Raw genomic sequence first — 23,417 nt, 5'->3', positions numbered from 1 at the left:
TTCATCTTGGAGAGTCTTACAGAGGGTGAAAATAAAGCACCTCTTCGGCACTTGAAATGTTCCTGAATTAATTTGTCTTCAATTAATATTTTTATGCGTTTACAACAAAAAGCACTTTAACTCAGGTATTTGAACTTTTATGTTCACTTTTGATCTGTGTGGCATTCAAGTTTTGTGGCTTATGAAAAACTGTAGTCATAATACTCTTCATATACTCCAATACTAGTTTTTATTACTATTTTTCACTGAAGGTGGAAAGGTTCCCCTTTGAGTTCTGTGTGTGGAGGAGGAAGTGTTGAACATGGATTAGAATAATTTCCCCATTTTTTTAGCTCAATTCAAAACATCATGAGCAATTTATGATTTGTTAGGATAGATAAGGGAACTCACCTAAGCACAGTTCTTCTTGTAATTGTTGAGGGAAAAGAATCCTGTGTGCTGTAAGAGTTTTGATTTTTAGTTTCCATAGCAACCAGAGCGTGATTCTGAAAAGAAGCTTGGAAACTGGTTAAAGCCAATGAACATATTTTAAGTAAATAGATTTTAATTTTTTTTTCCTTTTTAATTGTTTTTTTTTAATTCAAGGAAAGAGACGAGTTAGAGTAAGGAAAAACAATATGTTGGAATGAGTTGGATTGACTAGAGGAGAAATTATAGCAAGACTCTTGCCTTTTGCTTTTCCTGCTGGTGTCACTGTGGACACACAGAACCTGGAGATCTTTTATTTAGTCAGCAAAGGCCCAAGGGAAAATAAGCAAGACAAGTGGAACCTACATAACACAATTGTTTTGTAGCAACAGGAGTGGTCAAAATACTCTTCCTGAATTTTGTCCTAGAGCAAAGGGATTGTTGGTTCCATCACCTGTTCCATTTTTTATTTTGTTATCATCATTCTTCAGTCCTTTACCTCACTGTATCTATCTCCTGAATGTAAAGATTCTTCAACTGTGGGTAGTACTTTATTATTTTCTTTCACTTGGTGACTGGTGCTTGCAGCCCTGTGACTGAAAGGTGTGCCCTTTCCCAGTCAATATTGGTATCTATGGTTTTCCATCAGTGAAAGGTTTGGACATGGAATTAGGGTTAAGGAAAGGTTTCTGTGGATACCTTCTGTAGATAATAGTCATGTGAAATCAACAGCTAAAATCCACCATTGAAGAAATTATGTTCAGTTGTGCAATTAAAGATGAGTTCCAAACTCTAATTGACTTCTAAATTTCACATTCTCTCAGTTTTTTGAGTAAAAATTGATTTTGGAAATTTCATGAAAGGTCTAGTTTTTCCTGCTACTTCTCAGTGATGCCTTGACAGAGCATTTTTTTCACATGATCTGTTTTGAAAGAACTAGCTTAGACTGCAATTGTAATTCAACATAGCAAGTCTATCACTTTTATGGTTACAATTCATCAGTAACTCTTGAGAGGCCAGGGATTTTTTTTCGCAGTAAACTACACAGTTGCACCAGTGAATAAATGCTATGGCAAAAATGGATATATCAGGAGCTGCCATTAGTAGTTTACTTGGCTGAGTTTTCTCTAACATTTAAGTTCCTCATCCCCCATGGGGATATGGCCACAGAGGCTTGAAAGTCTCTTCATTAGTAATGCTGCCCCCAAATCTGCTTGAGGATTGAAGGAGGGAGTGTGGGAAGACTTCTTAAAGGGCATCTTGAGACCCCAGCAACAAGATCTATTATTAGCTATAATGGCAGTTGTCCCTTATAACTCTAAATCAAATGTTGAAAGATTGGACTTTCCTGTACGCTGTGGCTGCTTCGTGTTCCTTGGTTGTTTTTTTTCAGACTGTAAAAGCTACAGACTGAAAGATACTGCTTTGAATCATTGAAATTTTTATGTAGCAGTGGTGGTTTTTTTCTTGCTCATTGTCTGCATAAGGAAATTATAGTAAGGCTGTGTAAAGAGAATAAAGATCTGATACAATGGAGTTGAATCTGTAGTCACTTAGCTGTGGTATGGGATTGAGAAGAAAAAGGAAATCAGCAGAGTTTTCAAGGGATGCAGTTCTTATTTTTGTGGAATTTACAAATGCCTAGGTAAGATCTAGGCTTACCTAGTACACCGTTCCAAAAAAATGTTGTTTCTTTTCTTTTTTTTTATTTGTAAGTACCTTCTTCTGTGAGGTTATCAACCTTCAGTCTTTTCAGAGATAAGTTGGCCCATTTCAGTAAGCTGGGCTCTGGCCTTTCTCTTTTTTTATTTTTTCCACCTCCTTTGGATTTTTCCTGTGTGGGTGACCATGCACTGGAACAGGCTGCCCAGAGGGTGTGGAGTCTCCCTCACTGGAGGTACTCTGTCTGCACACAGTTCTGTGCCATGAGTTCTAGGGAAACCTGGAGCAGGGAGGTTGGACTAGATGACCTTCAGTGGTCCCTTCCAGCCTTTCACCCGTTGTGTGATTCTGTGTGAAAACAAATCGTTGGCTACACCTAAAGTTTGCTGTAGATTTACATGTATACAAATGAGATCCATTTACTAAAGGTTTGCATGCCAACTGCAGATCACGCTTGTAGCTACTTCTTAATATTCAGCTGGTGTATTCCAGCCATCTACAGCATGCTGAGTTCTCAGGAGTCTCCCTTCCTCATTTACTGATGCTTCTTACAAATTGGCAGGTCTGGAGCACTGATGAAAATTGGTGATTCAGGGCACAGTTTAGAGGGGAGGCAGCTGCAGCAGAGCATCCACTGCAGTGGTGGGTGCACAAGTGAAGCTAATTTGTCCTGACAGTTGAACACACAGAGATGTAAATGTTTCATATTTGAAAAGGCAAACAAGTACAGTTGCGGGTCATTTTCTGAACAAGTGTGTTGATTCTCAAAGCTATATTTTGTAAAATGTCTTATATTGCAGCTGGATGAAGAATGGATTGGAAAGCCGGAAGAAGAATTGTAAAAACTACGAGTCTAAAAGTGTCATAGTGCTATTCACCAGAAAAATGCTGTCACTTCCCAGCTAAAGTAAATCCCAGTATCTAATGTAATTTTTTGCTTACTGTGCTGCAGACACTCCTTGAGTCTATGGTGGATGCAGCAGAAAACCTTTGCCCAAACGTAATGAAGAAGGCTCGCATCCGTGAAGACCTCATTGAGGCCAGCACCGAGAAGATTTCCATCCCACGCACTTTTGTAAAAAATGTCCTCTTGGAGCAATCTGGAATTGATATCCTCAATAAAATTAGGTACTTTAGGAGATAAATCTAACAAAATTGGAATTTGGTTTTGGGTTGTGGGTATGTGTGTTTGTGTAGTGGAAGTATTTTGGAATGCTTTTGTGACTCAGAAGAAACTATATTAAAGCATTCAAAGAGCAGGAAATTGTCCTACAGGTCTGGGGAACTTAGATTCGTGTGTTTGGAATCTCTAGGGATGTTAACTTAGATCATTAATTCGTGTGCTCCCTTATTTAGTGAAAGATTTGGGTTGTGGTACACAAATAACATTTTCATGACTAATGCTTTTTCAAGTAAGCTTTATTTTCTCACACAACACTGGATGAATGTAATAGAAGGAAATGACACTATTTTCTTTGAGTGGTGGCAGTGCTTTGTCTGTTGTTACATTTGGTCTTGTCTTATAGCTGTAGCAATCACTCTAAGACTGTGTGGGAGTTGTGGACAGCAGACAGATGTACTTAAAAATGGAAAATTGGATATTCAAACCACAAACCTGGAGCAGAAACCATTACCCTAAATAATTCTTAGTTTGTCATGTAAAGAAAAGGAGGCTTTTACCTGACCTTTTACTGGTTTTTTTTTCATATTGAATGTATACCAAAGAATATATTTACACAGTGTAATGTGGTTTATCTGTACTTAAACCGTTTTTCTGCACTTCAGTCCTATCAAATGAATCTTGGCCTAAAGACAATAATACTGTCTCTTTTACTTGTAGGAGCTGGAACTGTCAGTAAGGTGAGGGTGCCACACTGTGATCTTTCCTGCCTTTTATTATTTGAAATTAACGTTGGTAGCTCAGAGAGATTTCTTCACTCTCATTCTCTTCCCACTGCAGTTTGGCCACTATTCTACCTCCCTATGAAGTGCACTGCCTTTCCAAGGGGTTCCTTACCTTTTTCTCCAGGCTCAATTCAGCAGTAATGCTAGCCCCAGGCAGAAATAACACGTTGTTAAACCAATACAGCTCAGTCCACATATAAAAAGCATAAACCAAAATCGTGTCACTTGCTGGCACGTGCCAGTTGAAAGAGTTGGTGTTGAAAGCAGAGGCAGCAGAGGTGGAGCTTTGGGCTGCAGCTTGGGCAGTTGTGCTTGTTGGCTCCACATCAGCCGCCCTCCACAGCCAGAGCATTTGGTGCTGTCACCAAAGATGGGACCCCAGGGGAGTAGAGGTTGACATTTCAAGGTAGACATTTCTTTGATAGGGTGTTACTAGGGAAACCCAGGCTCAGTGGGCAGGTGTGGTGGTGTTCCATGTATGTCTGTGGAGTGGAAAAATGGCTGACACAAAGTTCTTGAGACAGAAATTGGTTGCCTAGAGGAAAAGGGGAAGTAAAGTTGTGACAGCATTGTCAGAAGAACCAGCATTGTACACTTGTTCTTGCCAGCTGATCAACACAAAAAGGAATTGAGGAAATGAATGTGGTTGTTCAGTGGAGTAATGTTATATAGGCAGCACTGTCCTAATCCCATTTCGTCTGAGATTTGTGTTTGTCTGATTTTAATGGTGGAGTATTCCTCTCTGAGTTTCACTTCTTATTTTTATTCAGCTCTCTTACCCAGATGTTTTCATTTCATCTCATGGAAAACTGTTAGAAGCAGGTTAAATATGGTACAGAGGCTCCTGTGTTTGTGTGATTCATGAGTTTATTTCTGAAACCTGCAGTCATGTATCCTGACACCCTCTAATGTTTTACTTCAAATAAAATGACAGCACTGTGGATAATCGTCACACTGTTGAATGTGTAATAAAGGCAAAAATCTCCTGTGTGAATTAAGAAGTTCTCTCATTTTTAATCCTCATACAGTGAAGTCAAGCTGACAGTGGCTTCATTCCTGTCTGACCGAGTTGTAGATGAAATCCTGGATGCACTTTCCCACTGCCATCACAAACTGGTGAGTTTTTTATTGGTTGATATATGATATACCAGAACTCAACAATACCATTTATATTCATAACTTCTTCAGTTTCTCCTTCGACAGCTCTATTTTGAAATTGGTCTTATTTTCATTGATATCCTGACATCTTTTGAAATATGATTTTGGAGCTCTTGCCTCTGCTGTAAGAAAGATGCAGCCTTAGATGAGACTGTGTTATAGACTTGTCCTATTACCTTTTGAGCTGTTGTCAGATGTAGAACTAAAAATGCCATCAGGATGCAGCATTGAGTCATTAGTTAAGAACAGTCCTGGTATTTATCAAGGTGAGAGTATAAGGCTTGGTTGCTCATGAAATGAGAGGTAAGATTTCGTTCTTTAGAATCCTTTAGGCACTGCTGAGACCTTGTTCCCTGAATGCATATGTTTTGAGGTTACCTCAGAAATGTAGGTATCAAGTTTGAAGAGAAAGGACAAAGAATGTAGGAAAGAAAGCGCTGTTACTTGAAGGTCCTGAGCTGTTGGGAGGCACAGATATTTATTATAGATATACTTGCATCATCAAGAGTAGAAGAAATAAACAACTGTATCCACAGAAAACTTTTTTGCTTCTAATGCAACAAGGCTTTGTAAGGACAATCCAGCACTCTATTTTTAAAGAACTTAGTGGGTGGTCATTCTGATTAAAGTTGCTCTTCATTTCTAATTGAAATTTTGCTGGCTTCAACTTGCAGTCATGAATTTTTTCAGATGCTTTTCTCTCCAAGATAATGGAACTATATATATTTCTCCAAATTTCCTCTCTGTGAAAGTCCTCACATGCATAAAACAAATCACTCTTTCTGCCCCCTCTCCCCCTTTTTTTAATAGAAGACTGACTTATTTGAGCATGCATCTTTGAAATACAGAGCAGCATTGTGTAAAGGTACGACCTGTGGTCTCTGGAGCTATGCAGCAGCAGCAGCAGCCTGCTGTGGGAGAGGCCACGTGAATGGGCTCCAGTTTGTCCTGGAGGAAGCTCAGCTGGAATGAGCAGTGACTGGGCTGTTTCTGTCCAGTGGTATTGCACAACCTGGACATACCCTGGTTCCTGCACAGTACGTCATTTTCTCCAGCCTTTGAGTCACTTCACTGAAAATACTCTGCAATTTTTCCAGCTGTTTAAGAACTCACTTTTAAAATTGTGGTTTCCAGAGCCAGACAGACTATTTAAGTGTTTTAACCAGCACAGTACACAGGAGTGAAATTGTTTTTCTCTTCATATTCCTTATTCCTTGTATTTACATAGCCAAGAATACAAGAATTTTCTTTTGTTAGAGTTTCAGTTTAGGACAAGGTCTCCTAGACCTCCCTCCCACTAAAGGCTTTTGTACACTTGTTGCTTTTCAGTATTGTGAAATTGGCTACTTGCCAGTGCTCTTGGTTTCTAAGGAATGATTGTATATTTTGGGTTGGGTTGATTTGCTTTGTGATCCATTTTGACCTACACGACTAACGTGTCCCTTTCACCATTTGACTCTGTCCTGTTTCTGTTAGCTGCAGGTTCTTTGAGATAGTGGAGCGCTGATGAAAACCTTGATGAGTACTAATCTCAAAAATGCTGCTAGAGAAACTCCTGTGTAATTTGACACTGTTAATCTTCAACTGACAGCTGCAATCTGAGATTAAGTGCACTGATGCAGTTCTCAGCCAGTTCTTTAAATTGGAGTGTCATGTTCTACTAATTCAACCACCCACAAATGTCTGTGTTTGTTGTATTGGCATAGTAGTGTTTGAGGGAACTTTGGAAAATAAACCTTGTTTGACAAGACCTCAGACCTAATGAGATAATGATTAGCATTAATTATTATTGCAGCTATTTTAGTGTGCTTGGAGATAAATTCATAGCAGCTCTCTAGTTGCTTTTCCTAAGTAAACACCAGACTAAATGAGCTGTAATTGACTCAGGTCATCTATTTACCTTTTTTTGATGGTTAACAAAACAGCAGTCCACTGGTTGCCCTGAGTTTTGCTGATGTGAAGCAGTGGACTACAGCTCTCCCTAGCTGCCTCTTTGAAGATTTCTGTGTCCAACTGATTTGGGAAAGCTGGTCTTCAAAATATTTGCTTTTAGCAGATGTTAGTTTAATATTCTCTTCAGTTATCAAAAGAACTAGAAAATATTTAATCATTTTCATGGCATCATGAACCCACTTCATTCCAAATACAATCCAGGGTGGTTTATATAACACCTTCTGTGGTCCTAGTAGCACTTTTTGCTATGCAGGTCTACAAACAGACTTCACTGCTGTTACAGTTTTCCCTATCTATTTTTTCAGTGAAACAGAACTGAGGTATTTAAAACTGTGTTGTTTTTTGTGAATAGCAGATTATAATATTTTGGCCATTGAATAATTATGAAAATTATATTGGCTGATATTGTACATGTCTTTGTTAATTTAAAAAAAAAGTTTCAAGAAAAAGCTTCCCTTTCACACTTTCATTTTCTTTATAAGACAAACCCAGTGTGAGGACTAACCAACATAAGTGAGCTTTCCTTTTGTACTTGGTCTTACAGGATTTCTGATCACTGAAATTCTGTAAACTTTCTGGTTGGGTTCTCTTTGTATTTTTTTAAGTTTGAACTGGTGTATTCCTGTCTTTATCTCCAGGCTGATCATTTGACCAGACGTGGCAAACCACTTCCACAGCAAGAATCACTGGAGATTGAGTTAGCTGAAGAAAAACCCACTAAACGCTCCATGATCACAGTTGAGGAGTTGACAGAGATAGAACGTTTGGAGGATCTGGACACGTGTATGGTAAGACACATTCCACAGCTCGTGTGGTTAAGCACACAGGTAATGAGGAAAGACACTTTTCAGAATGTCATTTAGCAAATTCATGATATCAGAAAATGGAAGTTAGGAATTAGCTTCTAGAAGAAGTAAATGTTAGCTTGGAAGATTTTGCCTGAACTGCATCTTGTTCAGCAGAAGAAAAGCTTTTCCTTTTTCTTCACTTGTTTCCTCGTGCCTGTTCAAGGGCCTTTCTCTTGCATACACTGCTAGTGCAGTAAACACCTCTTCCACTGGGCACAGTTTCACAGAGCTGAGGTAATAAATTGGACCACAATATCCTTTGACAACATGCTGCTTTGTGCCTTTGTCTTCCTTCTACTTGGATTCCTTTCACCTCTGACAAAAAATATTTCTGCCTGAAAGTTATGTTACTGACCATGAACAGAAGTTGATTTATGTGTGACTTTATTATAAAGATGGCTGTGCCATATCATCATCCTTACAAGATGCGAACCCACATGATTGCAAATATAACTATTCTCAATCTCAAATTGCCCTCCACCCAAATCAGTCTGTTGGGGAACTTTACTGTGGACAGGAGCTTTAGGAAGTGCTTCTCTACTACAAATTAGTCAGTCTAATAGGTGGTCACTCCTGCAAGGAATGAGCTTTCTGCTGTACCTTCATACCTGATTCCTTGGCCATGTGCTTTCACCAGCAGCTAAAATGGCAGAAAATCTGACTGCAGCTTTTTGCAGCAGGCTTGTTGATTCAGCTCCCTGGATATATGTACTGCAGAGTCAGACAGCACAGGAGAAGGAGCAGCAGAGCTGCTGCTATCTGCAGCAGCTATCTGTTGGTCTCATCTATCTATAAAACAAAAGCACACGTTCATTGCAAATACAAGCTTAAAATAGGTTCTCTCTCCTTTCCAAATCTCCTGTTTCACTGATACCTGATTTGATATAATATTTGTCTGAGCATCACAAATCCCTGTGAGGCTTGTGGTGTTGATTACATCATCTAGTTCATCACTGGTACTATCATGTTCCAGAAGCTTTCTGTGGCCAGCATTCAGTAATCATTTTGAGCCCTAGCTCCTATGGGAGAGACATCCAAGTAAAATGTGTGGCATCTGAACACTGTACCTGTAAGGTAGTTTTTGCATGTGGGCTTCGTATATAGAAAACTAAGCTAATGGTTGATTTCGTCACCTTTAAATTTATTCTTGCAGCCTGGTAATGATAGTAATACTGGAAATGTAAAAAGTAGCTCCTCTCTTTGTCTCATATCACCATGGTTATATGAATGTATCATATTACTCTGCTGTTTTCTTTCACTTTGGTTTTATTAAAATAATGAAAATGTGATGCTGCTTACACTCTCTAAAAAATGCATTAGTTGCTAACTGTACTTATCTTCAGAAGTGTTTATATGTCTTTATTCTCTTCATTCACCCTCATCTTGCACGGAGATTCAAATACCTTTGTGACTCAGATTCTCATCAATATCTAATTTCTGAAGAGAATGAAGCATCAAATAAACATTAGACAATAATCTTAGTCAGTGCTAATGAATCCATTTATTAAAAACTGCAATCCATATTTGGGAGCTGCTTTTTGCATCCTGACTGCAAATTATGTTGGTTGCTGCAGTAAAAATATAAATAGATGAATTCATAGAATAGTTTGGGTTGGAAGGGACATGAAAGATCATGTTCTATGTACAGGGACATCTTCCATTAGACCAGGTTGCTCAGAGCACAATCCAATTTGGCCTTGGACACTTCCAGGGACAGGGCATCCACAACTTCTCTGGGCAACCTGTTCCAGTGCCTCATCACCCTCACAGTAAAGAATTTCTTCCAACTGTTCTTATCAAAATCCACCCTCTTTCAGTTGAAGCCATTTCTCCATTCTTTCTATCACTATGTGCCCTTGTAAAAAGTCCTGCCTTTTTGTAGGTCTCCTTTAGGTACTGTTGTAAAGTCTCCCTGGAGCCCTCTCTTCTCCAGGCTGAACAACCCCAGCTCCTTCAGCCTGTCTTCATAGGAGAGGTGCTCCAGCCCTCTGATCATCCTCATCTGGGCTCATTCCAGCAGGTCCATGTCCTTAAACTGGGGGCCTCAGAGCTGGAACACAGCACTCCAGGTGGGTTCTCACAAGATAGGAGCAGAGGGGCTGAATCCCCTCCCTCACCCTGCTGCTGTTGATACAGCCCAGGCTACAGTTGGCTTTCTGGGATGTGAGTGTATGTTGCCAGGTCTTGTTGAGCTTCCCATCCACAAACACCCCCAGATCCTTCTCCCCAGGGCTGCTCTCAGTCCAGTCTCTGCCCAGCCTGTGTTGATGCTTAGGATTGCCCCAACCCAGTTGCAGGACTTAACACTTGACCTTGTTGAATTTTAACATTGTCACAATGACACAGCTCCAAAAGGCTGAGTGATACAGGGATTTTTACTGAGCTAGTGTTCACCTCACTGAGGTTTTTTTTTTTTTGCAATTAAAAGCACTCTAAGACTGTATCTTCTGTGTGGAGTTAATAACTTCAAAGAGAGCATTTTCCAAATTATTTATTTTAGCTATGGGAAAATTCTAGAGAGTTCAGATACTCTCTTGATAAACATAACCTGATTTGTGGCAGTTTTTAAGTGTCACACAGGTATTTGTGTGGAAATAAGGAACCCTCTGAAAGGAGCATAGCGATGCTTTATGAGCTGGTCAGTGCAGGAGACACATAAGTTGCTGAGAGATTTTACTAGGAATAGAAGCACATGTTTTATGGACTATAATTAGGAACCTAATTTATTTTTATTATTTTTAATCATAAATGAGAAATAGATATTTAAATATTGCTTCCAAAGTGGCATTAGTCCAAGACACAGCCTTGCTTGGTCATTGGAAATCCTTAAGCAGATCTTAGCCTTTTGATTAGATGCACCTGGCTGTGTGTTATGCAAATCTCAAACCTGAAACCTTGAATTGCAGCTCAGTATTGTGCTTGTTTGGGAGCCTAATCTCCTATAGCCAAAAGTATTTGGAATACAGGATGTGTCTGATTGTGTTGCTGGGATACCAGAGAAAACTCACCTCTTCTAAGCCAAACCGTGCTCCAGCTGGCTGTCAAGGTGTTTTTGGAAGAAGAGATTTTGGTCATGAAGGAGAGGCACTGAGCTTGGACCACCATTTTGGGGAAAGCTGTTTCCCATTTGCAAAACAGGATTTGTTTTGAGAACCACCATTATCTCCATCAATTCTTTCTTCTTGTTCTCTTCAGCAAGCCTATTTATGATCAGCATTTTGGCAGGGGTAAACCATACAGCCTCATGTTGTATTCATCAGCTTCCTGTGAAGCTGTATTTGAACAAAGTGGAGAAAAACTGGGTCTGAACTCACATTTGATTGTGATTGAAGGTAGACTGTGTATCACTGAAGTTATATGAATGACTGGGAGTGAAGTGGATGTATTGGTAATAAAATGTTTGTGAGCTATTTGTTTTTGTGTGGATTGAAATCCGAATACAGAAAAGTTTGGAACGCTTGGACTGGCAGCAAAGGGACCTGAAACCTCCATTGCTGGTGACAGAGGGAACAAAGAGGCACTATTTCAGAGCCTGCCCACCTATTCTCAAGCAGAGTGTGGAGTGGCTGTGTCTGGGAGGATTTCCCTGACAGAGTAGAAATTTAGATATGTATAAACAACACAAAGACAAAATGAAATTTCACAAATGGGCTCACAAAATGCATCACTGAAAAAATAGACTCTTACCTGTTATTTCTAGTATTTTCTGTCGTGGGAATTAGGACTTCCTAAATATAAACTCTGCAGTTAACACTTACTAGCTTCAGCTTAGGGTCAGTTTCTTATCCAGCCTTTAACAATGGCCTGGGAGGCCATAGTATGGAAGACTTGTCATTCATACCAGAATTTGCCAGTCTGTTAAATGAGTTGTGAAGAACACTGGGAGCAACTGAGTGGTCCAGCGTAGGATGAGATTGCTGGAACATTACACATCTGAGAGTCTGTGATCTCCCTGAGCTACACTACAGTAAACAGATGCTTCCTTACTCTGCAGCTGTCTTAGTGGTCTACATTTAATTTGGGCTGCCTTGATGGTAATAAGTCATTAGATAAAAGTTGTGTGCAACTAAGATGGAAAGAAGAATCTTTATGCAGAAATTATTTGCTTTTCTCAGATGAAAGGAAAAACCATGGCCTGCTTTTCAGAGTTTACACTTGATCATGGATTAACTTCATAAAATAGTATGGTTTGTCTAAATTTTTCTGTGTGTATATGATGAGCATGACACATATTCAACTCATTCATTCATTTTGAAACTAACTTTAAATAATGCACCCTCTTTTGCTGAGTCTGAATGTCATATGTCTTGGTATGTGTAACCCTATAGGTAGATACTATCTGATTTTAATTTTCATAATGCTTCTAGTTGTACTTTATTCTTTCCTGTGCATTAGTACTTTGCAGAAGTAAGAAATATTAAATAATGCTCAACTCCCCGCCAAAAGATAGTGGAGCCTCTTTGTCAGATTGTGTTTAACAGTTATTTTCTTAAGTAATTATTTTGCTATTTGAATGTTATTTTGGCTTCTAGAATACTAACTAGAGCTCAATAGAGTCAAGACACAATTTAAAGATGTTTTGGGAGAGAAATAGCTTTTCTTTTACTAAGAATCCATGTACCCATTTTTTTTAAAAATATCTCTTTCAGGAATATAACTTTATTGCTGGTTGTAACAAGCACACAGCCGGGATAAATATTGTTTTTAGAGCAAAGTAGAAGTTATTTGTTTTATGAAGAGGTATGGTAGGAAGTTCTTTGAAACATGTAAAGGAATTATTGCTTGTATTTCAGAAGTTTGCCTATAACTTCTTCTTTAAAGCATTTCAGTGTAAGATTGAAACACTTGGATGGTAAATTGTGTTTGAAAAAATGCTACTGGCTAATAGGAAAGAAATGCCTGTGACGGATATTGAGTGTTAGCCATTTTTCATCTCTTTCTAATTTTAACCACAGAAATTGTTCTTTGGTTTCAATGGAGGAAAGTTTAAAAAAAATCTCATGAGCAATAAATTAAAGTTCTTTAATGAAAAATATATTTCACCTGTAGAGTAGAGAAGAAATTTGCAGCAGTAGCAGAACATTTGTAGATTGGTGGTTTATTTTTTCCTGGCTAGCCACTGTCAAAGATTTAGCTGATGGATCCTCTATTAATTAAAACCTTATGACATTGTGTGTTCTGAAGGACAAGGAGTGTATGGACCTCAATGTTTTCAGAGAAAAGGAAGAAGTAGCGCTCACTAAAAATGAAATTATTCAAACAAACAAACAAAGACACCACCCCAAACTCATAAAGCACTACCTGTGAGCTTTTCTCCCCTGACCCACCCCCAACCCCTGCCCCCCTTCCCATCAGCAGCAAGTTTGAATTAAAGCAACAGAAACCTCTTCAGCTGCTTTCACTGGCAGAAGGAGATCATGGCCCACACTCAGGAATGTGTGCACTGATGCTGTAGGAAGAAAACCCAAAGCGCAGATTCTCTGGTATGCCCTGATTTACTGCACATCTGATTCTTGCTGCTCTCTATTTACCTGCGACAGAATTGTCTCAGGCATAAAGACTCAGCTTTTTTGGATGAAAGACTGAACACCTACTGCAATAAAACCCTGTTTCCTGTTTCCACATTTCTATATGTTCTCCTGCACTACAAATAAAGCTCCCTCTCTGTGACTGACTTAATCCAGAAATTTTTTTTTTTTTCCTGAAATGAGCATTTCCACTTTCCCCCATACACACTTTGCACTTTCCTGCCCACAGCCTCACAACAAACTGGGTGTGGGAATTGATTCTACTGACAATTCAGCTTTTCACAGAGGATTTCTTTCCCAGGTTAGTTTACAGAGCAGCTAGTCCCCTGGCTGAGTCCACAAAACAAGTCCTGAGAGGCAGAAACAAGCAGACAGGGATGAGGGCAAAGGCAGCAGCCTGGATGAATGCTGGATTAAATTGATTGTGACACTTGAGTTTCTCTCTTGTACGCATTAGCAGAAATGGGCCTTTGATGTGCAGTAAATGCATCACTCTGTGGGAAGCTAGAGACTGGCATTATGGTATGTGAGACTGTTCTTGGCTTCTGAAAAGGCTCACAGGCATGTGAGCAAATCTACTTCAGTAGGAGTCCAGTCATATTTCTGACTCACCCTGAACTAGGACAGATTATGGAAATATTGCCAGGAGGAGCAAAGCACAGTGCCAGAGCCCTCCTTATGCCTTTCCCTACACATGCAGTGCTGTGGTTGAGAAAGTGCCTCACAAAGGGAATCAGTGTGATCATTTTGCAGAATGTCTTGTTTGCAAATTATGTGTTACCCTCATTCAAATTATGAATACATTAGTTTTAATACTGAATATTTATTACCTATATTTTCCTAGTTTCCTCTATATATAGTTTTGCAGCATCCTCACTACTGCCCTTACACATGTTTATTCAGTACTTGTTACATGCATAGACTACAGAGTACAGGCTTATGAGGGGTTACATATTCCCAGCTGAAACACTTTAAAAGAAACCTGGCTTTCAATGTCTTTTCTTGGGTCTCTAAATGGAAGGAGGTGACAGATAATTTATGTATAGTTTGTTTTTCTTAAACCAGCTGAGATTTCTTAGAGTTAAAAGCTATTTCTCATAATCTAGGGTACATTATTGGCACAATATGAAGTAAATGAAGACTGTGATAAACTGCTTAACAGCACTGCATGCTTGTTTAAGAAAAAAAAAAAGGTACTATAAATTTGGAGGTTGCTTTCTGTTTAGGTTATAGGAAGAACTCTGGAGTGCAGCTGCTGGGTATTCTGTTTGGGTGGTGACACCTGTACCAGGCACTTGTGGTCCTTGTAATATTGGTGCCTTAGAAAATCCAGTTTGTGCTGGAGCTGGAGAGGAGGATGTGTAGTGGTTGTGATTTAATCTGGCAGGCAGCTGAACATTAAGCTCACATCCCCCGCAGTGGGATGTGTGAGAGAATCAGAAAAAAAGTAAGACTCATGGTTTGAGAAAAGAACACAGTTTAGAGCAGAAAAGGAAGGGGATATAGTAATAATGATGGAAAAAGTGTACAAAACGAGTGATACATGGTGCAATTGTTCAGCACCTGCTGACTGATGCCCCAGGCAGTCCCTGAGGAGCAGCCACCACCCCGTGGCCAACTACCCCCAGATTTATATCCATGGTATGGGATATCCCTTTGGTCAGCTGGGGTCAGCTCTCCTGGCTGTGCCTGCTCACAGCTTCTTGTGCACCCTCACTCTCCTTGCTGGCAGGGCTGCAAGAGAAGCTGAAAAGTCCTTGGTCTAGTGCAAGCACCCGCTCTGCATCATCTAAAAGCACCAGCATGTTATCAACACTATTCTCATGCTAAATCCAAAGCACAGCGCTGTACCAGATACTAGGAAGAAAATTAACTTGTTCCCAGCTGCAAACAAGAAGGCAGTTCCATTCTTTGTGGCAGTAATTGTCTTGCTGATACTGAGTTTCCATTGGTTTACTTCATGTGCCATGAAAAAAACCACACTGAAAGGAGAGTTCAGTAACAAACCACCCACTGAAACACTGGTCTTCAGGGCTGAACTTCCCTGCAGGGATTTTAAGAAAGTTACTACCAAGAAATTTGTCTGTGGTGGACAGAAAGGTCTTGAATGTGCAGTTGTGCAGTCTGTGAGTAATGGCAGCCCTGTCTGCTCAATCCATCCATTCACCACTCTGCTGGCAAGAATTTGGATGCCCAGGCTGCCAGCACAGGCATCTCAGCAGGCACCAGCTAGGTGTCACAGGCTGTCACAGCCTGCTGCTGGACACCCATCCTCCACTTGGTGACTGTCCCTACCTGCATTTGCTTGCCCATTCAGCCAGCAGCTGAATCGCCCAAGAGCTCACTAACCTCTTTAGGCAGAGTTAACAGGTTATGAGGGCAAAGCCCTTTCACACAGGTTGGGCCAAGGGGCACTCATGGATCCCTTCTGCCAGCAGAGCCATGGTGTCAGATGATGTTCAGATAGAGAATCATCTTCCCACAGTCTCTGCTCATAAGAACCTTCTTGTCATTTCTCATGGTAGATCAGCAGGAGCTCCTTTACAGTAGTTCTTGCCAATATCTCTGCTCTGGAGCCTTTGGCACAGGCACAACAGCAAGAAGCATGAGAATAACTTGTGATAATGCTATTTCTATAGCACGCATCTCTCTGCAGTCATGATGTGTCACAATTTGATTAGTATCTGGCAAGTTGACCTTCTAAAATGGTTGAGGAGTTTTCTGTATAGGTTGAGTGCTCCTTTCTGCTGCTTTTTGATTCTTCCAGCATCTCAGATGAACAATTTGGCATGAGGTACTTGAATCTGTGTTGTCTGGGGAAATCTTGTTTACTCTGAAATCTGGAGAGCCTACTGAAAATAGAACAAGCATGAGTCTGTCTCACTAAGAATGCTTCATGGAAGCACACAAGGCTTGCCACTTTTTGCTCTGCAACACTGATATTTCATATTGCAGGGATAAAGGATAGCTCCTCACAGGAAGAGGGGAGATAAAGTCTGTGTTAGGGCAGGCATTTACAGAGTACCATTAGGCTTAGCTGTATTTTGTCAAGGAAAAGTAGGTTAGGATGAGCTGGGTTACCATTATAAGAACTTCAAAATAAATAAATAAATAAAATCAAGAATACATCGTGCCAAAAGGCAGGAAGACAGCTTCCAAGTCATCAAGTCTCATCACTGCTATCATTGGCAACTGCATCACACAGCCTTATTCATAAATCCATCAGAATTCATCTCAATACATAGTTCTGTTACTCTAGAGGAGAACTTAAAGGTAAACATACTTTCTTTGGGTATTATGCAGGTCAGCTAAGGCCTCATTACATAGTGGTGGATGTATCTCTGCAGTGAGATCGTATCTCAGGTTAGATCAAGTTACTGTGAATTTCTGAGGTGAGTAGTGGCAGGATTGGAATACAAATCTGAAACTAAAAGCACTTAAACAGGTGAAAGAATCTTCAAGTATGCAGATATTAAAAAAATCTAAAAGAAAAAAAAACAAAATAGAACAACAAAGTGATAGAAAAATCAGGTTGGTTTCACTCAAAGCTGAACAGAACCTCATTTTATCTTGCACAGTTTAACTATTTATCATGTATAGTTTAGCTGTGAGTCATTTCTAATACCATAGTACTTAGATACTCCTGGGAAGTTTGTGTCTATACAATCAACACTTAATTCCATGCTTGTGGGTGACCAGCCCTGCTTTGCAGGGTAGGCATCTCCCAGTCCTGTCATGGTGTTTCTGTCCCTCCAAGGCTCATGTGCTGCCCCATGACTATTTGACCAAGCACCATTATTTAAATCACATGTCATACTTTAGTGTCATCACTGCATAGGTCAACTTTTGAGTTTTGTCATCCTCTCTGGTAAATAATGATTGACATTTTCTATCAGTTTGTTTCAGAGAAGAAACTCAAATACTCTACTCAAGTATTTCAGTTTCTCACACAGGGTCTTAGAATATTTGTTAGTTGCCTGTCTAGTTATTTCCTGTTTTCAATAGGAAGATATCTTGATATAGTATAGATAGGACTTAAAATTCAGAAAGCTGAGAGTTTTTTTAATGTTTTAGCTCATAGAATATTTCAGAGTGTCCAAGGGGTATAGAGATTTATTGTGCATGCTGGAGAGGTGTCTGAAGCAATATTTTCTGTGAGAAAATAACAACAGCTTGAGTGTGCCTGGGTTTTCAAGAGTAAAACTTGCCATCATAATTCTGAGCATGGAGTCCAGGTGCCCCTCCAGGGTAAACTCACTGTGATAATGCTACTCCCTGTAGCATTTTCCCTGTCAAATGTCACCACAAGCAATGCATTATCTGCCCACAAAGGCTCTGCCAGTGGTGGAAAGGCACCTGGTTGTTTTTTGTCTGGGTGACTGCTTGTCCTTTTGGTTAGCTGTTCACTTCAGGTTGTTGAACAGAAGGAGAGATGCAGAAGTTGCATTGGTTCTCAGTCCTGGGAAGCTCTTAGGTGAGCAGGTGCAATACTTCTTTTCATAAAATCATCAAATGGTTTAGGTTGGAAGAGACCTTTAAAGATTCACTACTTCCAAATTCCTGCCATGGGCAGGAGCACCCTTTGCTACATCAAGTCACCCTAAGCCCCATTTTGCCTGTCTTGAGCACTCATTTAGGAGTACATTGCCTCTGAGTTGCTTTAAAGATGTTCTTGCCCAGGGCACCTGATATATATGGTAGCTGTTAAAGAACTGGCTATCCTGTATAGCTGTCCACTCCTACATGTTCGCCAAGTTTAAGAGCTTTTTATTCTTACTGTATGGAAGATTAGGTCATGAACAAAGTAGTTTTTGGGTCAGCATTTGCCAGCTGAAGGTAATAAACAATGACAAGCAAGCAGGTTGTGGTGACTTAAAGATATAGTTTGTGCTAGCGGCTCTCTGTCCTGCACTTATTTGTTAACTAAAATAACTATAAAAGCAAAAGCAATGTAGTTGGAACCATCCTCTTGGATCATCTTGAAGCCCAGGTACTGTAGAAGATGTTAGCCTCTTTATGAGCAAATAGAAAGCAGAATTGATGCTATGGAGAATTGCTTTTTCTTTCTCAGGTGAGAGTTGCAGGCATGAGTTCCTTTCAGGATACTAATTCAGAATATGGAATTAAACATTTGGTTTAATAGTTTTAGGAACCACTCAGTGTAATTCATGTGTTTGATTTTTCACTCTTCATAGTGAAAGCTTTGGTTGTTTTTATGCAGGAATATTTATTAGCAGGAATTTTACATGACTTGAAAGATGCAAGTGCAGAATTATTAATTAAAATTAAATACTGAAATCTTGATGAAATATCGGAGTACATGCACCACATCTCAGCAAGGAGAAAAGCAAAGGTTTCTTGGCTAGTGAAATATAACAAGCTCAAGGGCAAATGTACTGAGCTTATCTTACTGCAGTGCTACTCCTTTTCTTTCAAAAAATGTTTCAGTACAAAGCAATTCTAAAGGTCAGGATGGTATGTATGAGACTAATTGAATTAATACTGAGCCATAGTTCCTTCTCTAGAAATTCAGCTCTTCAGGGAGAGAGGGAAATAAACACACATACTCCTGAAAGTCACATAGGGATTATTTGTATGCCATATTTATTTAAACTACTCTATCTATCTATCTATCTATCTATCTATCTATCTATCTATCTATCTATCTATCATATTCCATATAGAGTACAGAACTCTGAAATATGAAGATCTCTGCTGATATATGAAAGCATAGCCCCTACATTCAGGACTTGGAAGGGCTTTGCTGGCCTGTCTGCTGAAAAATACTCCATTAGCTGTCATGTATTTTAGCACTGCATTTAACTTTCCAAGGATGATGGCACTCGAGGGGCAGATCCTAAGGACAGTGGCTCAGGTTAGTGTCACTGCTAGTGGGAAGTGCATCACTGGTTTTCAGAAGCCACGTGGGAGGTTTCACCCTGGAAACCATATCATAAAATCTTCTGTAGTTGAAGTAAATAATAGCAGCTTTCTCATTTCTAAGGTTTTCTATATAGATGGTGAAATACCTGCATGTCCAAAGATTTCATGTTCAAAAACCAGAACTGGTAAATTTGCTGCTCTGCTTTGTTAAGTATACCTAAAATTTTTGCATTTATTTATTTATTTATTTATTTTTAAGTGAGACAACAGATGTGCAACACTGTCAGAGGTAGTTAGGAGACTAAAATAAGTGTTGGAAATGTTTATTGACTGAACTGCTGTCATGGCAGCTTTACAGCTCAGAATTCCTTACAGCAAAAGAAAACAACAGGACTTGTGATTAAATGCCTTTTCTTATACCTCCTTCTAAAAAAGGCATACCCCACAAAATGCATACAGCTGGAATGGTAAATGGAAAAATATGTTCTGTAAAATTCCTTTGAAATATTTTTATGACATCTCAAATCTCATTGGCACACTGTTCGAATTTGCCGATGAAGATTCTGATTTTGTTTGGGTTGAATTTTCTTGGGACTTTTGGTTGTGGGCTGGTATTTCATCTTCAGGGATGGTCCCTGTACACTGGGAGGCAGACCACTTCATATTGTAATTATGCTGAGAGAAAAGAAAGGGGGAAAAGATTGAGAGGCCTCATGGTCTGTAGTGCTTCAGGGATCTGAAGGCTGGCATTAGGTTCCCTGCAGAGCAGCCAGATTCTTTGATGGCTTCAGGCAAGTCCCTTGGTTTTTGCTTTGCTTAATGGTGCTTCGTCTCTAACCTCTTGCCTGCTGTTCACCTCTTTCTCCCTCCTTACTTCCCATCTATAAGGTGTTTAGCACCTTTTAACATTTAAATGCCTCAGTAGTCACTGAAATGTGGAAGGTAGGAGTTTCCATAAGACCTTGTTGGATCAGGACCATAGACTGTAAACTCCCTCAAATCCTGGGATTGCTTCCATTTATGTGTGTTGCTTTGCACTTTGGTCCTAATCACATTTCCAGCTGCATATATATTATAACTTTCCTGCCTATGCATCAAATTCACACAAAACACTGGAATATTGCCACAAATGCTGTCTGAAAGAGAATCAGTGTTGCAGGTTTATTTTTTGAAGTGCGCAGGGGCAGTTTTTTAAAGATTGTTTCAGTTTTTGAGATGTTTGTCAAAGGATTCTGCAGTCTCTCCAATAATCTCAGAGCAGTGAGCTGTAGTGATTGGTAGTGTAGAAGATGGGCAAGAGAAGAGAGAACATAGATTCTGACAGAGAAATTGAGTAAGAGTATATGTGTCCATGGATAGCATACAAAAACAAGAGTCATGAGGTGGTTTGCCTGAATCACTGCAAGCTGAGAACCCATGCATAAAGCCAAAGTTTCTGAGGGTAGAAGAAAATAAAAATGAAAAAACCTTAAACCCTGAGGCAAAACCCCAACAAACAAAAAACTGACCCTGATGACAGTAGGAAAATAAAGGAGAAGAGCTGGATGCAAGAACATGCAGCACTTTCTTCACAAGATGTTTAATCCAGACCATGACTACTACTGCCACATTCTGCTAACATCTGCAGTGTTGTTATAGCAGCAGTCTCCATTCAACTTGAAAACAAATCCGTGCTTCTAATAATTGCTTTTTCTAACCCTAAATTCGGGAGGAGCATGGTTGATCATGAGCCATAGAAGAGATGGGATATGGCATTTGGCATCGCTTCGTTTCCTGTGACGGTTGTGCTGCTTCCTTATTTTGCTTATAATTTTTGAAGGGAAGAAAAAAGGTTGTACTTTAGTCATGAAACAGCATTTTTCTCATGTGCCAAAAGTGCTTGAAAGTCTGTGCCTCTAAACCTTCTTATGGAAAGGAGAAATGCTGTTGCTTTGGTTTAGGTTTATTTAAACCTCAAGAGAACATCCTTTTTCATTCCTTCAAGAGAAGCTTTGTTTTATTTTCCTTGCTTGCTTGCACACCACAACAAACTAGCAATTTTTAATTCAGAATCTTCCTTCAGAGTAGGAAGTAATAGAACTACTTTTTTTTCCTTGCTACTGGTGCCAGCAAAATGGAAACACAGTACATTGGGACAGCAGGTGGCAGGTTGGCACCGTTGACAAGTGCCATATATTGGAGACAAATGTCAGAAAACCTTAATTTGTCCCAATATAGATCAAACAAGAGATCACATACTCCTCTGGTTATCCTCTGGAAATACAAAATATATAGCGCTTCCAAATTCAAAGGATTTTTACCACATTCTTGCATGTCACCTTTCCTGCTAGGACTTCCAAGTGTTTTGGCTTTAGTTTTCTTTATTTTGGTGATTCCTGGTTTTGCCTCCTTTCCTGAGAACTGCTATTGCTTTGTCTTCCCCATTCATATTCTTTTTTCTTTCTTTTTTGCTGCATGGAGACTCTCTGCTGTACAAGTGTAAGTATTTTTTTAGCTCTGCTGTTTCTGGCTTATTGTTTATGTTTTTGTGCTCCATTTGCCTCTGTACTGCCTTGAGAGGCTCCTGGGAGACTAGTGCCATCCATCTGCACCTACAAATGAAATAGGCAGTGGTTCAGGAATAAAATGGGATTTGCAAGAAGGTTCAGCTAATGTAGCATCTGAATTTAAAGGATTTCTTGATTTTAAGACCAAACCAATGCAGAGTGCTGATGTTGGAGGTAAAAGCACAAATGTTACTGCTCAGAAGGAAAAATCTGTTGATTTGTTTTTATATTCAAGCATCATACAGCTTAATGAAAGAATGGTCCTTGACATGTTCTCAAAGCTGAAAACCCATATGTTGGAGACTTGTTGGAGAGATAAGTTTCAAGAGGGAGCAGCAAGTTGTTCATTAGTTTGTTTGAAATTGTGTGATAGGGAAGTGACAGGAGGGTCACAGAGAATCTCTGTATCAAATAGGATTGAATATAAATTACTTTGAAGTAGGAGGAGAAAAACATGGAAATAAGCATATCCCTTGGCACTGAGAGTAATTTCAATTATCTGTATAAACAAGGAGAGTATCTGAGATCCTGTTTCTGAAAGTACCTTGTTTTCTAGCATTCAAAACAGAATGATTTCAGTTGTTGTTTTCAATTCCCAAGGTACTAGTGTTCTTCCACAGCTGGTAATAAAATTTCAGAAAACTCAAGAGAGCTCAGACAGTTTTGTGAGGAAGGCAGTCAGAAGGGAGGAATCTGGAAAAGTGATCATGGGAAGAGATCCTGGGAGCTTAAAGTCAGCAAGGACACATGACAGTGTGTAAATCAGCCTTTATTTGGAAGTGTGGTATAGGCTTGCTGGCTAACATCTGCTGCAGAGGGGTACATTCATGGAGCCGTTTCCTGAGATCTCATGACATAGGTGCATGCAGACTTACAAGAGATCCTCTCAAATTCCACAGATGCAGTCAATATTTCTATCTGTTCTGCCAAGCGGCCTACAATATGTTCGTGGAAAAGTAGGCAAAACAAGGAAGAATTCAGGAGATGGTGTGTTAAAATGAAAAGCCTGTGGAAGTTATGTATAAGAGGAGGTGATACCGACAGCTATTCCTATGTAAAGGCCACAAGGGAAGCATAAGGCCAGAGAGCCACGTTATGCTTGTGGGGCCAAAGGTGGTCAGAAGGCAGAAGATGCACTTCTGCCAAAGCTGAACTACTTCCATGAAATATAGGAAATGGAGCTAAGGCTGGAGAGTTCGGATATCTCCTCTAGCAATGACATGTGCTCTGCTGCTGTGGCAGACTGTGTGGTGGCTGAGATGTTAAGCAGAGATTAAGCCTAATATTTTGTAAAAGAGCACACTGGCCTATTTATATTAATGCTTTGACCCATTTTGCTCTGCGTGTGATCTAGAAAGTTCACTTGGCAAGAAGCCTTTCATCTGTGCACTTCCTAAACAGGCTAGAAAACAGAAGGTTTTCAAATAAAAGTGTATGTGGAGCTGTTATTCATGCTGTTAAAGCAAATGGGAAGCATCTCTATCCCTCTGCCTTTATCCCCAGCAACCAAGCTGCTGATGGATCAT

General features: G+C 39.7%; 1 protein-coding gene across 1 annotated transcript in view; it reads left to right on the top strand.

The window, feature by feature from the left end:
• Positions 1–23,417, top strand: part of CARMIL1 (capping protein regulator and myosin 1 linker 1) — a 191,067-nt gene that overhangs the window by 142,047 nt on the left and 25,603 nt on the right. The window contains exons 27-29 of the mRNA XM_062487400.1: positions 3,023–3,198; positions 5,004–5,091; positions 7,725–7,874. Coding sequence (XP_062343384.1) covers positions 3,023–3,198; positions 5,004–5,091; positions 7,725–7,874 — 414 coding nt within the window. The remainder of the gene's footprint in view (positions 1–3,022; positions 3,199–5,003; positions 5,092–7,724; positions 7,875–23,417) is intronic.

Source organism: Cinclus cinclus, chromosome 1, assembly GCF_963662255.1.
Source record: "Cinclus cinclus chromosome 1, bCinCin1.1, whole genome shotgun sequence".
NCBI lineage: Eukaryota > Metazoa > Chordata > Aves > Passeriformes > Cinclidae > Cinclus > Cinclus cinclus.
Note: the sequence above shows the minus strand (reverse complement) of the source record. Positions and strands in the feature narration are given on the sequence as shown.